At 45.3% G+C, this 18,104-nt stretch overlaps 1 protein-coding gene across 1 annotated transcript; it reads left to right on the top strand.

Annotated features, from left to right (window-relative positions):
* Positions 1 to 79: 79 nt before the first annotated feature.
* TTL (tubulin tyrosine ligase) lies at positions 80 to 17,605 on the top strand. Its single transcript, XM_083175989.1, has 7 exons — positions 80 to 479; positions 2,135 to 2,213; positions 3,662 to 3,894; positions 8,737 to 8,872; positions 9,651 to 9,920; positions 12,606 to 12,749; positions 15,365 to 17,605. Exons 1-7 carry the CDS (start codon positions 320 to 322, stop codon positions 15,477 to 15,479), a joined length of 1,137 nt encoding a protein of 378 aa, XP_083032115.1. The 5' UTR covers positions 80 to 319; the 3' UTR covers positions 15,480 to 17,605.
* The last annotated feature ends 499 nt before the right edge of the window (positions 17,606 to 18,104 follow it).

The following is an 18,104-nucleotide window of genomic DNA, read 5'->3' as shown; positions in this document are numbered from 1 at the left end:
TCCCTGACCCTGTGGCCCAGCCTCCAGTGCCTGGGCGGGGTTACAACGTAACCAGAGAGAGAGACAGCTCCCTGCTGCCCTGCCCCAACTGCCCGCCTTCCTGATCTAGGAGAAGCTGAGAGGCTGCAGCTGCTTTCCTTCCTCCTATGTGACATCAGTATAGGAGGTTCCCCATTAGGCAGCAGCAGCAGCAGCCGGGCGGCCCGGGATAGGTGACATCACACAGACAGATGGATCTGTGCCCTGAGCTCTAGCATGCTGCTGCCAGCCTGGGATGCTGCACGGCAATAGCTTCTAGGGTTAGCACTAGTACGGGCGTATGATGTACTCCTTCGTGGTGAGGGATGAGAACAGCACAGTGTATGCTGAGGTCTCTAAGATCCTCCTGGCCACGGGACAATGGAAGAGGCTGAAGAGGGACAATCCCCGGTTCAATCTCATGCTGGGAGAAAGGAACCGGCTGCCTTTTGGGAGGTTGGGTAAGCAGCATCTGTCACTGCCATTCCATCCTTGTGTCTGGCTTCCTTTTGTTTGTATATGACTGAGTTACGCTGATTTGCTTTGTATTGTGACACATTAAACCACTTTAATCCCATTATCAGCCCTTGTTCTGCTACATGAGCTGCAGTAGATATGCACTAAAAGATTACAGTTACCGAAGTGACATCTGCTGCTGCTGCATTCTTTGTACTCACATAAGTGCGAGGCGCTGCATTTGGGTGTGCCTACTGCACCAATAGGGGACTGTGCAGCTGCAGTGGTTCCCTCCCTGTACTTCCTATCATCCGTCCAGCCAGCCTGCAAAGACGATAAGAAGAGGTAATATAGAAGTGTGTGGTACCCAACACTCCACATTGCATTGATACTATTTCATAGGGCACTTTTATTGGAAACCGTTCCTGAGGTATTGGACATTTGGTGGAGCAATGTAAGGGCCTTATAGCATGATTAATAATATAAGTCTATAGTACTCTTCACTAGATCCAAGACGTGGATGGCTGCTGGCATGACAATGTGTATCAGGTGGCACAGCTGGCAACGCCAGGCTCAACAAACATCATGACTTGCATAATGGAAACATTCAACGTATCGCTGCAGGAAAGTACATGGTCTACACCTGCGCAAACCGTCGGAGCGAATGCCTTCAGGAGTCTCCCACTCGCTGGGGCATTCACATAATGATGGACAAGCAGGGGGCAGTTGCAGGGGTCCGCCCAGTGTTTTATGGGTGTGCCCACAAAATTGGTGGCCGCGCCCATAGAAACGCTGGGCGTACCTCTGCAAACAGGCATGCCCATGCCTGCTTGGGGCAGTCAACTATGGTCACATGATGTCCCCTGCCTGCCCTCAATTTGTCAGAAAGTGGCCATATGAAAAGTAAGTCTAGGCCAGTGATGGCTAATCTGACACTCCAGCTGTTGTTGAACTACTCTTCCCAACATGCCCTGCGACAGTTTTACTATTTGGCCATGCTAAAACTGATGCAGGGCATGCTGGGATGTGTAGTTCAACAACAGCTGGAGTGTCAACGTTAGCCATCACTGGTCTAGGCTACTTCTCATACTGAACAGAGGAAAAATCAGTCGATGGTAAGTGAACATCAAATGATTTTTCCTATGTACGGCTGCATGCCTACACATCCGCTCGCATCATGACGCTGGGATTTGCTCGGCGTGGGGGGGGGGGGATGTGCGTTCTGCGAATCTGGGGGGAGAGAGCTGCTCTCACCTGCTCTCTAGGAAGTGAATATATGCAGCCTAGCAAGCAGGTCTGAATTACTCCGATGGTTTCTTTATGAGGAACCCACAACAATAGCTTTTGCAAGGATCTTCCTATAAATAGGAATAACACAGGGGCTGACTCAGCAGTGGTAAATGATAACTGTTATTGTTCCTGCATTGGTGTACACCCATTTCGTTACATATTTATCAGTCCCTTATCCTGCCACCTCTGACCAAGGCATTTGATATGAATTCCACCAAACCTGGCCATAATATTGGACTTTGATTAATTTGTCTCCTGCCTATTATAGATATTGACAAACACCAAGAGCCAGCTGAACTACATTTGATATCTCAGTAATGGTACATTAAGCCACCAGCCTCTGATACTTCTGCTGTTTTTGTGCCCACAGGACATGAACCAGGACTTGTACAGCTGGTAAATTACTACCGCGGTGCAGACAAGCTTTGTCGGAAGGCTTCCTTGGTAAAGTAAGTGACATCCGTTTGTGTTAGTAAATGCTGTCTCAGTGCTAAAAAGTGTAACTACTTCTGCATCCTGCTTTATTTATTATTATTATTATTATTATCCAGTATTGTGCTAGTTCATTGGTTCTCAAACTGTGGGTCCCGACCTTCTCAGCATAGGGTTGTGACGGGTTGGGATCATTTGGTCTACAGCATTATGGTCGACAGTCATTAGGTCGACACCTTTAGGTTGACATGGGTCTAGGTCGACATGGTTCTAGGTTGAAAGGTCATTAGTTCGACAGGTTGTTCGACAGGTCATTAGTTCGACATTGTGTAAGTTGACAGTCAAAAGGTCGACATGGGGTTTTCCACAGTTTTTTCTTGAATGTCAACACAGTCGACATGGACACCGCATCCCCTCGCATCACTCACTGCGCTCGCAATGCGTTGGACACGCTACGCTCGGCACACTATTTTATTCTCCCACCACGACCTAGTGGATGGAAGGACATGAAATACCGCCTGTCGGCACATTTTGGCTCAAAAAAACAGTGAAAACGCCATGTTGACCTTTTGACTGTCGACCTAGACAATGTCGAACTAATGACCTTTCGACCTAGAACCATGTCGACCTTTTCCCATGTCGACCTAATGGTGTCGACATAATGACTGTCGACCATAATGCTGTAGACCAAATGACCGCATCCCGTCGTGACTCGATGTTTTTGACTATCAGACTGATAACTTTTCTAATCTCAGTTAGTGGTTCAAGGAATCTGGAAAATCTGTTCAATTGTCTGTTATGTTAAACTCATCACATCACTTGGTATCTCCACAATGCTGCCATGCATGTTCTGTCTGCTGACTACACATGTGATGTGATGACCTTGCTGGGGTCCTGTCATTATTTTTATTGCCAAATGGGCTCTCAGAGCAAAATAGTTTGAGGACCCCTGTGCTAGTTAATTCTAAGCTCCATGGTGTTGCAATACACTATACAACATACTGTAGCAATTTTTTTTTAACAGTCAAATTTTAGTATACAAAAGTATTATGTCCCTCATTTTCTTGTACATATTTGTTACTCATAACGTTTTTATATCTTTAACAATGTCCACATATAAAAATATTAGGTCACCAACTAGATGACTTTTTTTAACCCTTTGAGTGCACACATCTGAGAGATATGAAAAATACCCACTAATATTTACAGCGTCGCACCCATTTGTTATATAAATTCAAATAATAAAATGTGTATACAAAAAAGATTACTTTTCCAATATAAGGTAAACATTACAGGTCATTCTGATGAATAAAAAGGTTTGCTTGGCAATTTTCACACCTATTTTGACAAAGTCCCTTGGCACTCGAAGGGTTTAAAATGTAGTAATGTACTTTGATTTGAGCGCTCATAATCAATAATAGAATTTTAAGCTATGTCTACATCATCTTCAAAACTTATGTTCTAGATTAATCAAAACAAGTCCTGAGCTGACTGAGTCCTGCACATGCTTCCCGGAATCCTTTGTCATTTATCCAACCAATCAAAAGTCTCCTGCACCTCGCGCAAGGAATGGCTTCCAAGACATAACCAACAACACCCGCACAGATGAACGAGAAGAGTTTCTGGAATCATTCAATGAAAGAAAGGAGAGTGGAAAAGGAAATGTGTGGATCGCCAAATCCTCATCTGGTGCCAAAGGTTAGATGCAACTATTTGTGGCAAGTTCAAGTAGGTCGTCACTAGTAGATATTGGTATTCATAATACAGTATGTAGTAGATCTTCATATAGGAAATACAAATAATGTGCTCTATCGAAATTTGATAAGCGTCAGAATTTTTTTCTTATTCTTTAGAAATGAAAGTAAACAATTTTCAATATCTTTTTCTACAATGATTGACGCATCTTTTTTTCTCAGCACTTACAAACAATACCCATCCTTTGACAGATCATTTCTTATTCATTTGGGCTGATATTTAATTAACTCCGATCAATAATCAGGGGTAGTTGTCTTGCTGCAGGGCTGTACTATTAGCACCGATAAGCTGTGGCTTTTTGGGGCTTTTGTTTCAGCTGCCTACCATCGACCATATTTGGATATCTGGAGAGCGAGTCACAATTAAACTTTTCCTCATTTCAAAAAATGTTCCTGTTTTGGTTTCTTGGGCTACCTCCATCCATGCCATACGAAAGAGGTAAAATAATGTGGTAGGTTCAGGATGTATCCATACTTGCAGGATTGATTTTTGGGCAGCTGCACTGACCACTAGTAGCAGCCGTGTGCCTCCTTTTAAAATTCAGGGCCCTCTAGACAGAATGCCAAGCAGAGCCCATTCAGTAGTTAAGGCCACATAATTAGGCAGATGATCTGGACAACTACACCAGGATTAACATTCTTGCATGATGCATGGAATTAGACACTGCCATATTTTTAAAAGCAGTTCACGGTTCTCTTTTCTGCTTTGCGGGATTGGTCTAAAATTGGTATAAATGGAGATTTATCAAAGCTTTGAGAGAGCTAAAGTGCAGAGGGATTTAGGGGCAGATGTACCTTGTCTTGAGGCCCATACACACTGGGTGACTTTGAGCTCAAAGCAGCTCAGTTTTGTAAGGGGCAGAGGTGAGCGCTGATGCGCATTCCCGCGTCATTGCTTGTCCCGCCGCTCATCTGCTGGTATTACCAGTAGATGAGCAATGGGGTTGATGGCTTTCCATGGCGTCCTGCTATGGAAAGTCGTCCGCCCCTGGGAAAATTGGCAAAACGTGCAAAAATCGCTCAGTGTGTATGCACTGAGCCATTTTCCAGTTTGTTTATCACTGTTGTTTCCAGTTGTAAAGTTGTAACTATTAATAACATTTTCAGCCCAGTAATTTTCCCCATTGTCGCTGTCCATACACGCTGGGCAAAATTGCCCAGTGTGTTTGGACCTTTAGAGAGTGTTAATGGAGAGAGAGAGAAACTACCAAGTAATCATCTCCTAACTGCCATTTTCAATCACATGGCAGTTACTTTATTACTCTCCAAAGATTAGTACATGTCCCACAAAGTACCAACCAGTCAGTTCCTCACTGTCATTTCTTTTAAACACAGCTTGACAGCAATTGATTGGTTGGTACTTTATCTCTCTCTCTTACATCTCCCCCCTGACACTGAGTGGTAGATGTAAGAAGTGAGGAGAAGGGGCCCATGGCAACAATCAGCTGCTCTGTATCATTTTATATTATGTAAATTATAGATGTTACTTCAGTGCTGATTGGTTGCCATGGGCCACTTCTCCTCTGGCTCACTTCTCCCTTATCACTGCTTCATACATCAACCCCACTGTACCAGTGGATGCATTAGCACTGAGATAACCCAAGATGTACAGTAAGATAGGTACATCCTAACTTAATTATAGCATCGCCCTAGGTCTCTAATTCCACCTACACAGCCAACGTTGTAGTATCTGAGAATTCCCAGAGCCTTGGCAGCTCACATATCCAACCCACACAGAACTTCATTTTGAGGCTCATGAATCATTCTGTCATCCGTTTGCCTGATGATGATAAGTTAGTATTGAAACATTGCAATAAAATACGGTACTCTTTACCTAGAAGGGCGCCCATCGCGACCATCGCGACCATCGAATGCACTAAAAATCGGGTGCGACGCGATGCCCGCGATTTCCCATAGGGACCAATGTTAAAAATGAGATTGGACCCGATTTTAGTGTTCAATGCCTCAATGCCCGCGATTTTTACATAGGAAACAATGTTAAATGGGCCACAGAGCCCTAATAGTCACCGTGAACTCTGAAATGGCCCCCACAATTGTTAACGCCACCCCACGATCAACGTGAACCCGAAGCGTGGCGAGCGCAGCGAGCCCGCGAGGGGCGGCGGTACGCGTCCTCCGACCTTTTCATGCCCTACTATCCACGTCGGCGTGGAGTTGAGAATAGAATGGCGAGCGCAGCGAGCCACCGAGCCCGAAGCGTGGCGAGCGCACGCGGATACCTTCACAGGTAAACGCGTCCCCTCGCGGGCTTCACAGGTGTCCGTGGCGAAAAGTGGACACCTGTGAAGCCCGCGAGGGGACGCGTTTACCTGTGAAGGTATCCGCGTCCCCTCGCGGGGCTCGCTGCGCTCGCCACGCTTCGGGCTCGGTAGCTCGCTGCGCTCGCCACACTATTCTATTCTCAACTCCACGCCGACGTGGATAGTAGGGCATGAAAAGGTCGGAGGACGCGTACCGCCGCCCCTCGCGGGCTCGCTGCGCTCGCCACGCTTCGGGTTCACGTTGATCGTGGGGTGGCGTTAACAATTGTGGGGGCCATTTCAGAGTTCACGGTGACTATTAGGGCTCTGTGGCCCATTTAACATTGATTCCTATGGCCAAATCGCGGGCATTGAGGCATTTTTCATTAAAATCGCGGTCAATCACCGTTTTTAACATTGATCCCTATGGGAAAATCGCGGTCATCGCGGGCACCCGATTTTAATGTACCCGCGATGGCCGCGATTTTTTACCCCCGACGCCCGCGATTCCAATCGCGGGCGCCCTTCTAGGTAAAGAGTACCTAAAATACTTTTCCTAAAGAGAGTTGTATGGAGGTGGAGTGCCGTGATTTGAGCAGTTTGTATTTTCTATAGACGGGCACCCGCTCAAGCACGTGTGTATATATATATATATATATACATTGGGCCAAATCGGAGGTGTTTGACATCAGATGTGTGTTCCCAAGCGCATCAGTTCCTGTAGATCTTATGTGCAGCACTCGAGATGTATTGCAACTGATTCCCTTGAACTCCACTGACAGCTTCTCAGGAGTTATTTTCGCATGTAAGAAATGTCACATCAAGTGCCAAATCGGAAAGAGCCCTCCTCGGGAGCTGGCAGGCTAACTCAAGGGGAAACCGGTCTGACCTGTGTACGGGGGCCTTAAGAATGAGCTTTATGAAATCTTGGACAGTGATAAAGTGGAGAGAAACATAAAGTATCAACAAATCAATTTCTAATTGTCCTGTTACATACTTTGCTATACAAATGACTGTTAGAAGCTGATTGGTTGGACTTTGTAAGATGGTGCTCTTACATATTTGGAGATCTGCTATTAAACTCTGCAACTTCTATGTATGTAACATTTCAGATAACAAAGGGTGCAGCTTATGGGTCTGATTCAGGATTGGGGTCAAATTCAAAATAGGAGCAAAAATATTATCAATTTGCACCTCAGTAAAACCACGTTGCACTGCATGTGAGGCTGATGTAATATATGCAGATAGATTTATAGTTGGGAAGGGGTGTGTCTTTCTACATGACTATATGTCAGTGTAAGAACAAAACTGCCTAGTATTTGTCCGCTGTATGTAAGAATGCTCCCAAAGCAGAGCACCCTAGGATGCTCCTGGCAGTATGTCTGGACCCACAGACTGCTGGTGGCTGATTCAGGCACCCGGCACACCAAATGCAGGTACTGTTTGGAAACGATTGTGTGGCTCTGGCAACAGCACTGCTTGTGTTTTGCCTCTGATTAGGCCCTATGTTATTTACATCGTACAAAGAAGATTATATGGTATTTGTGTATTATCACGGCGCCCACGAAATCGGCCGCAAATCGCATGGAAAAATCGGATGCGATTTTGCGGCCGATTTCCGACCGATTTTTTTCACTTTTTCCGGCCGATTTGCATCATTGCACACCCTTGATTTCCATCGTAGTGCATCGCATGCAATATAGTGGCTTGTGATGCATGCCATGCGATGCATGTGAAACGATTCGATTTGTAATTGTACAATCACCCTGATGGTTGCTTACAATGTTAAATGCACCGCCATTGTTAACGCCACCCCCACTATCAACGCCAACCCGAAGCGTGGCGAGCATAGCGAGCCCCAGAGGGGCGGCGGTACGCATCCTCCGACCTTTTCATACCCCCACTATCCACGTCAGCGTGGAGTTGATTTTAGATAGTGTGGTGAGCGCAGCGAGCCACTCAGCCCAAAGTGTGGCGAGCGGACGCGGAATACATGTAAAGTAATCCGCGTCCCCTCGCGGGGCTCGCCACGCTTCGGGCCACTATCTACAGTCAACTCCACGCCGACGTGGATAGTGAGGGTATGAAAAGGTCGGAGGACGCGTACCGCCACTGCTCCCTGCGCTCGCCACACTTCGGGTAGGCGTTGATAGTGGGGGTGGCGTTAACAATGGGGGTGCATTTAACATTGCGAATCACATCGCATCGCATGCCACTTGCTGGCATGCAATGCTATGCGATATTTAATTGTACAATCAGGGGCATTTTCCCGAAAATCTCATCGCATAGTACCTGGGGGTGTGCAAGGATGGAATAGCATGCAAATCAGCAGGAAATGGCCGAAAATCGGACGCAAAATCGCATCGCAGATCAAATCGGCCAAAAAAATCGGCCGATAAATCGGATGCGATATCGGATGCGATTTAGATTAAATCAGGCGCCGTGATAATACACAAGTACCGATTATATGAAATAAAAGCAGTAATACTGTAGCATGCATTTTATTTTCCGATACTCTCTTTCAGGGGAAGGGATTCTTATATCTTCTGATGCCACAGAGCTCCTGGACTTCATAGACAATCAAGGCCAAGTTCATGTCATTCAGAAATACCTAGAAAACCCCATGTTGCTGGAACCGGGACACCGCAAGTTTGATATCAGGTAATACTTGTATTTATCTCTTGCACATATTGAAATTAATGGGATGACTTACTACTGACAAGCTAAATGAAATATAAAAATATGAAATCTGTACTGTGATGTTTCAATGTTCATGCCTTTCCCGTTTATATTATAACATTGTCAGATGCGCTTAGACACTTCCACCATGTTTTTATTCCAGTAGCAATATGGTTCGTAGAGATTCTGTGCTTCAGAAATTCAGTAAATGTTATATGTTTTTAAATTTGTACTGCGATCAGATCCGAATAAGGCAAGTATGCAAAAGGGCCGCATACAAAGGATCATATGCGATCTGATGCATGGCAGCTGCCTAGTGTGTTGGCAGGGTATTGCAGGCGATATCTCGCCCTAGTGGATGGGGCCTTAACAGTCTGGAGTGTGACCCATTCAAAACACAAAATATATAAAACTTAAATGAGGCCCAAAGAGTTAATTATTCTTCAAATGCCTGGGGAGGAGCTTTCTCGGACTCATTATCATTATATGACTTTAATGCCATTAGATAAACCACAAGGACTGACAAAACGGAACTAATGTCTTTAATCTTATTACACTCGATAATATGTCTGATTGCATGCTACAATGGGTGACCTGGTTTGATTTTTGAATACACATGAATGGCTGGATATACTGAATGGCTTGTTGCAGATAATGTAAACTGAATTACTGGTATATATATTTTTCTGTTTCCATAGGAACAGTGAAAGACTTCTCTTTTGCATCCTTTGATCTTTAGTTTGTTCTTGGTGTCTTCTAGGAGCTGGGTCCTTGTGGACAATCAGTACAACATCTACCTGTATCGAGAGGGTGTGCTAAGAACGTCCTCTGAACCTTACAATGACTCTGACTTCCAGGACATGACCAGCCACTTAACCAATCACTGTATTCAGAAGGAACATTCTAAAAACTATGGGAGATACGAGGATGGGAATGAGATGTTCTTTGAAGAATTCAATCAATACCTTGTGACCTCCCTTAACATTAATCTAGAAAACAGCATCCTTTGGCAGATAAAGCAAATAATAAGGTATCCTATCAACAATTTGTTATGGACAGTCTGGGCCTGGTTCAGAGTGGACGCAGCAGCTGTTTTAAAATAATGCTAATTCCGCAGTAGGCGTCTTGTGTTAAAAGAAGCCCACTGCCGGCATCTTAGATCCGATGCCTGCATCCAAAGACACAGCATCGGATCGCCATCAGCCATCTGAGTAACCCTAAGTTTATTCCAAATAGCCGCCTCATCCTAACTGCCAATTCTAGCCCCAGTTCAACCTATTCAGTTATTATGGTGATTGCGTCAGAATTGTATGACTCTACATAGCCTCATTTGCAAATTCAGGCAAGATAAGGGTTGTGAACAAGCATACACACAACTCTACATCAGCCCACGTGTGGCTATTTCTTTGTCTTAAGTAATAAACAACAATAAACATGACAAAGCATTGATTCTAGTTCATTCTTAGAGGCAAATTGCTTCTCAGATGGACAAAACCATGTGCACTGCAGGGGGGCAGATGTAACGGGTGCAGATAGAATCAGATTTGGTTGAGTTATTTTGTTTCTGTGCAGGGAAAATACTTGCTGCTTTATTACTACACTGCAATATAGATCTCACTTTGAAGAAAAACCCCACCCAAATCTAATATCTGCTCATGTTACATCTGCCCCCCTGCAGTGCACATGGTTTTGTCCATTTGAGAAAAGTTTTGCCTCTAAGAGTGAACTAGAATAAGGCCCTTTGTGACCATAACCGTTAGCTGCATTAGTATTTAGTAAGCAGGCTCATGTCCATGATTGCTTGATGTATATAGTGCAGATTTCAGCCAGTGGTAGCATGTTGGACTGTAGGGGGTGATCCAGAGATGTAAGCTAATGCCATTACAGCTGTGACTTTGGCCAGTATTCAATGCTCCCGATTCACCGTTTTTTTTCGGCGAATCGGGCTGTTTTCACTCCTTGCTGTGAATTTTTTTTTTTTTTAACTAAAAATCTGATTCACCCTATTCAATGTTCACTGTTCACAGAAAGCGAACAGTGAATGCCGGACAGTTCTCAGTTTCATGCTCGCTGCAATTCGCTGGTGTATTTCAATGGGGTTTTCACTGGGATTCGCCGAGAGTGTATTCAATGCTAGGATGGCGAATTGCTTTCTGCCTGATTTTTGCAATAATTCACCATTTTGCATTCAACATCTTTTTAAGGTGAACTGGAAAGTGATCTTTTAAATTAAAGGTTTTTTTTTTTTGGTGTCAAAAAATCAGATTGGTACTTGTTTCCTAGCACGGCCACAATCGTTGGGATCGTGTACCTTTAAGTTAAGGTACACGATCCCAACGATGGACCCGATTTCCTTTGAAATCAGGTCCATTTTGCCGGCAAAGGTAAAAAATCGGGGGCATCGCGTCGGTCGGGACCATTAACATTGGTACCGACGCGATGCCTCTGATTTTGCCATAGGCTTCAATGTTAAAATATTTTTTTACATTGAAATCGTGAGCATTATAATGGCACAAGATGAGATGGACTTGATTAAGTCCATCTCACATTGAAAAAAATGTGAAATGGGACAATATGACCCATTTCACATTATATATGGCCCCGTCGTCACCCCACGATAGACGCCAACCCGAAGCGTGGCGAGCGGCGGCGGTGCATGTCCTCCAACCTTTTCATTCCCCTACTATCCACGTCGGCGTGGAGTTGAGAATATATAGCCCGAAGCGTGGCGAGCGCACGCGTATACCTGTGAAGTTATCCGCGTGCGCTCGCCACGCTTCGGGCTCGGTGGCTCGCTGCGCTCGCCACACTATATATTCTCAGCTCCACGCCGACGTGGATAGTAGGGGAATGAAAAGGTCGGAGGACGCGCACCGCCGCCCCTCGTGGGCTCGCTGCGCTCGCCACACTTCGGGTTGGCGTTTATCGTGGGGTGAGGTTTACGTTGTCAATTTTGGGGGTCTAGGGAATATTTTACATTGAATCCAATGTAAAATCGGGTCCCAGGGACCCTATTCACATTTGATTCAATCAAAAAGTCGGGTCGATCGCATCGCATGCGACCAAATCGCATGCGATGCGATCGACGCGATTTTTCCGACACGACCACCCCGATGTAAATCGGGGTGGCCGTGCTAGGAAACAAGTACCAAAAACTGATCCAGGAAAGTGTGCGTCATAAGCAGACAAATGGACCTAAAGATGAGGAAAGGTAAAGAAAGTCAGGAGAAAGAGCTGAACAAGAGAAAAATTAAATGAACGAGAGGAGGGTGGATCTTCGGCGAAAGTTCCCATCTGAAAAGGAAATTAAAAAAATAAATTAATAAGTGAAAAAAGGGTGTACGGAAGGGCCTTGTATGTTCTATAAACCGTTAAATATGGAAGGGAGAACAAAGTTGCTGGGTGGTCAACCATGGGTCCCAAATTATATGAAAGGATTTGGAAGATTTATTGATAATGCAAGTCATAAATTCCATACGATGCGCAGTACGACTTCTTATATGCGCAATTGTTCCACTGCATAAAAAATCAGCATTGCGTCCATCTCTGAGTCCGTCCCATAGTAACCGGATCTTCGTTCACTAAACCAAACTTGACTCTGTTGATCAATGTTAAATGTTTTCCTTTATTAGGCAGACTGCATTGATAGAGATGTATAAGATTACTTTGTGTAATTGTATACCTCTAACACATCTGTAACTCTCATTCCATTCAGGTCCTGCCTGATTTGTATAGAACCGGCAATCAGCACGAAGTATCTGCCGTACCAGAGTTTCCAGCTTTTCGGCTTTGACTTCATGGTGGATGAAGATTTGAAGGTTTGGTTGATTGAAGTGAATGGTGCCCCAGCCTGTGCACAGTAAGACATTGTGTGGCTCTATTTGGTCCAATACTTGTTTTTCATTTTGTGTTCTTAAAATTGAATAATCTACGTAAGTATAACTGAATAATGTTTGTGTGTGTGTGGATGTTCCACGATAACTCTCGAACACTTTAACTAATCGTCTTCGAACTTTGCACACTACCTTATCATTGTAAGGGTCGATCTATGTTCGAAGATGGGCTTAATCGGACAACCACTTAAGGGTGCTGTCATAAGGGTCCATGCTATTTCTGTTGTTTTCATGCATTACTGTATGTCATTGGAAAGCTTATGACTTTATAACTACAACACAATAAACAGACTCCCTTAAGTGCACCCTTAAAGGCCTATAAGGGTCCATTACATGAAAAACGTTTTCACTTTACAAAACTTTTGACAAACTGAAATGAATAAGAGACTCATCGGCAGAGTGGTCTGTGAATCGAACACTGTAGATTTCGGTGTAAAATCTATATGAGTTTGATCCGCATATTCACAGGGCCGGCGACAGGGGGGGTCAAGGGGGACATGTGTGACGGGCCCGGCGATCTGAAGGGCCACAGAGCCTGGCCGCAGTCCGTCTGTAAGCTGCATAGCTTTTTGTGTGTCTTTCCTCCCGTGGCCGTGTACTGTGCGTGCCGCCCCCGCCCGTGTCTGTGTGTGCTGCCTGGCTGTCCGTGGAGAGCGTCTTCCTCTGTGTGCAGCAGCAACTTGGCAGGGACAGTTTCTGGCAGTTACGCGGAGAGAGGAGGAAAGAGGGAGGTGGGGTGCAGTCCAAGGCCAGGAGTTACTCGGAAGCGGAAGGAGGGAGGCGGGGTATTTGCACAGGCAGGCTGGTGGCACATATCTGACCATGATGATCGCTGCTGCCGCGCGAGTGAGTACTACTGGCAGTGGCCGCTCTATCAGAGCAGCAGCGTCGGCAGAATTGTCCCATATCCTCCTCCCGGGTACCTCATCTAACCTCCTCCTCCAGCATGTGATCGGAAACCATGGCTGGAGGAGATGTCACTGAGCCGCCCGCCCGCCAGTCTGCCTGCCCGCTAGCACCAGAGCTGGTGCTAAGTAAATATGCAATGCCGTGCTGCTTGTGGGACAAAGTCTGCCCCTAAGAAAAATGGCCGCTGGTCGTGGAGGAGGGCTGCTGCGCAGTCCCAGCAGCAGCTCCTCCTCCCATGGTCCTTTTGCGGAGTCTTTCTGACTCCAGCTGCTGCGGCTGCACCAGACACCCTGTTCCTGGCTTTCTGAAAGGCTGAATTAAATAACAAAAGCTCAGGGGGCAGACTGAGGACCAGCCCAGTGCTGCTAGTACTGTTTATAGTAAGTACAAGCTACAAAATATGTGTCATGCATGCATGCATGCATGCATGTGTGTGTATATATCTATCTATATTTATCTATCTATCTAGAGCTTAACATTACAATCTCTTTGATGTATTTATTTTTATTTGTCATTGCATGTTTATTTTTATCACTCTGTTACACTGGGGGCCCCAAAAATATCAGTGTACAGGGCCCCAAGATTTCTGTTGCCGGCCCTGCTTATTCATTAAGGGTTTTCGGGAACTTCTGTGCCTGCTGCAGCATTTACTGCCCTGCTGTAGTTGGCAAGGGTAGGTGGTTAGTTGGAGACTTGTTCTGGCTGCTGCAGCAGCTTCCACTCTGCTGTCGTTGGGTAGGGTAGGTGGATAGTTGTAGAGCTGCTCTTACTGCTACAGCAGCTTCTGCCCTGCTGTGGTTGGCAAGGGTAAATGGATAGTTGGAGACTTGCTGTGTCTGCTGTAGCAGCTTCTACTCTGCTGTGGTTGGGAAGGGAAGGTGGATAGTTGGAGACCTACTCTGGCTGCTGCAGCAGCTTTTGCCCTGCTGTGGTTGGGAAGGGTAGGTGGAACAAGAACTGCATAAGCATTAACTTTTGCCCCCGTCCGTCGAATGGGCCTTAAGACTGGTTCACTGAGATGAATGGGCAATTGGCATGAATGTAGCTTCCAAGGGATAACCATGAGTGTTTTTATTCACATATTTGCACTCCTTACTATAATGCATCAGTCACAATACCATTATACTAAGACCACTGGCTTAAAGTTGTCACAGCCACACTATGGTGGCTGACAGACCCCCAGTGCCATTCAGTACAAAGCTTGTAAACTCCAAGGTAGAACAGGAAGTTGGGTGACACTGTTTTTACTGTCCTGCTATATAAAAATGCCTTCGCTGCTGAATTGAGTAGTACTCTACACTCATACAGGGTTGCCTGCTTCTCAGCTGCCCTCTCCAGGAAAGGGCAGCCAGCTACAGGAAATAGGGGGAGGAGCCATCGTACATGATGTGAAAGCTTTGAGACTGTGGGCGGAGCTACCCAAATGCTATTTGGGGTCGCTTCTTTGCTGCTTACAGTATGTACATGCGAAGCACATGTGAGATGCTGACAGTGGGTTTTTGTGCGCGCAAGATCGCGGCTCAGTCACTAGCATATTTTTAGCATGTCCACTGCAAACGGCACCACAGCTGTGCCTGCAGCTCTGCGCACCAGGCCCTGTATGAGGAAACTTTCATCTATTGTTAAGTATTAAAATATTGAGGATACCTCCTGACAAACTTCTCTATTACAGGAAGCTGTATGCAGAACTGTGCCAAGGTATTGTGGATCTAGCCATCTCCAGTGTCTTTCCACTCAGCGACACTGAGGAGAAGGAGACCCAGGACAATATATTCATCAAGCTTTAAAGATTGTGCATTCTCTACATTCACAAGCACTGCTGTCCCATATTTATTGCTAGAGATTTAACTTGATGTTCTCACCCAGTATAATGCCAAATTGATGCATAAGAGGATTTGTCTGGAAGAGGATACAGTGACATTGTTGGTAAAGACTCCCGGATGAGCTGAAGTAATCTGGACAATGCCTAGCGTCTATGCTTTTGCAAGCCAACCTTTTTTATATATTATTTTTAACTTCTCATTTTTAAAGAGTAAATGAAGGATGCAGATTTAGTCTGAGGTTGAGTGTTTGTATTTTTTTCCCTGTAAGTAAAGAGCACTGATATTCTCTTTTAGGGACTTTTTGTACTTATCTATAAGAAGTAAAGATAATAGGAAAGGGAATTATTTGTGATGTCAGTGGAGTGGAAACTGTCTTGCTGCAATTTAGTGCCTTAGCTTCTCACTGCTTTTTTCAATTGTCCATTTTTTTTCCCACTGTCTTCTTTGGGCTGGAGTATGGGGCTTTGAATGAAGGTTCCACCTCAGGCAAAGTTGAATGGTGTCTTCAGGTGCGTACACATTAGACGATGAAATAAACGATATGCACAGTAAAGACCATCATGAATGATATTTTTGTGCATATTGTCTAATGTGTACGTACTATATAATTCACAATGCGCACTCCCGTGGATCGTTGGCTCCCACCTTTGTCATCTGCACGCACAGCTCAATCCTGACTATATCATCATCAACAACAACTATACTCCTGGATGTGGCCACTGGACGATATAGTTTGTAATATCGTTTAGTGCATATGCGCTATATTGTTTGCCTGGGAGTTAAACGTAGTGTAAGAAAAATCAATGACGATATTGTATTGTTTACGGTATCGTATAACGTGTACCCAGCTTTACAGTGTTTGAATTGAATGTATTTTATTTGCATGTATTTATGTCAATTACAATGTCTAGGCCAGTTCCCTTATTAAAGGGAAATATAACATACAGTATTTAGAATTTGAGTTACTTATTTTTGTTTTGCATTTTGGGCACACATTATTCCGGGTGTGGTATGCGCCTCTGACAGTCAGTATCCCGACGTTGGGATCCCGACTGCCGGTGCTCCGACAAGGGGGGGGGGGGGCACAAAGAGGACTTGCTGCACTCGCCACTCACTACGCATACCACAGGTTCTATTCTCCCTCTATGTGAGTCATGGACCCCCACAAGGGAGAATAGCCCCTGTGAGTCAGGCTCCCCCCTGTCGGAGCACCGGCAGTCGGGATCCCCCCCTGTCGGAGCACCGGCAGTCGGGATCCCCCCTGTCGGAGCAGCGGCAGTCGGCATCCCGATATCGGAGCGTCATCCGGCACCCGTTATTCCTCACAGAGAACACCATTGTTTTCCCTTTCTTTCCAAAAATGACTATTATGAAAGGCAGTGGCCATACGGCTTCTCTCTGCTGAGCTACAATAAAAGAAACTATGGTTCAGATTCAAACCTGATCACTGCTGAGCGAATGAGCAGCTGCCAGCGAACCGGTAGCGGCTTCCCCGCTATAGAGAAATCCCGCCTTGTTAATTTCCCGCCTTGTGAATTAATGTGCTCGCTGTGCGATTGGATCTGTATGGCTAGCAAGTAATTCGCAGCCAAGCAAAAATGGCCAAATGCCGTCGCAATCCGGTCACCATCAAACTGAATTTTCTATTGGGCACCAGTCATCACAAGCTAGGAGTAGCCAGTGACTTACTTGGCGGCGGTGATGAATACAAGCACATCCGACTTGGAGCTGGTGTCACACACCCTCCCCTAAAATGCTTGGGCACACCTGCGTATCACGTCGCACTCCCACTAAACAGCCGGTTACCACCCCCAGACACCAGCTTCCTGTCAATCACCTTGCGAACGGCTAGTGAAAGAAAACGATACCAGGAATTCTTCGCTAGCTCCCGCCCCCCCCTCAGGCACATTGCTGCCCATACACATGCACAGTGTATCAAAAACTGGCCACTGTGTGTTTTCATTCAGCGGCAGGACTGAATCAAGCCCAATATGCGCTGGAACCGTGTTCTCTGTAGCCAGTTTATTGCAACTAGCAGAATATTTCTGAGCTTCACAAAGTAGTAACATTACAATAAATCACCTAATAGATATGTGTGTAGCCTGGTTTTATTTGTTATTATAGAGATCTGCAAAGTAGGGTTTTTTATTGTTTAATGTACTTTAATGTCCTGTTTCTTAAAATGAATCAACAGGTCAGTCATGAATTTAATGTTTACTTATAAAGCCATTGTTCATGTGCACGGAGAATCTAAGGGGCATTCTATTAGCAGCGGCAAATTACAACTGATAATAGCTTTGCGGGGGCTATCCAGACCCGAAGCATAATCCGTGATCAGTTGTCATTGGAACAGCAATAACCCAACCCAGATCCTACTGTATTAATTCAAGACTGGTTTTTGGATGATAAAAAAAAGGATTGAATCTACCACTTTTCCAGGACCACTTTAAGCCCTGGTGACAATTTATGGAGAGGCATTTGCCAGATAGCTGGAGAGACACCGGAGGTAGGAGGAGACAGGGGACAGGAGGTGACACAGGGGGCATTATAAAATGCAGCGGATTCACTGCATTTGCTGCAGTGAGCCTC

This window comes from Crinia signifera, chromosome 3 (assembly GCF_055691185.1).
Source record: "Crinia signifera chromosome 3, ASM5569118v1, whole genome shotgun sequence".
Classification (NCBI taxonomy): Eukaryota; Metazoa; Chordata; class Amphibia; order Anura; family Myobatrachidae; genus Crinia; species Crinia signifera.
This window is presented reverse-complemented; position numbering and strand designations above follow the sequence as displayed.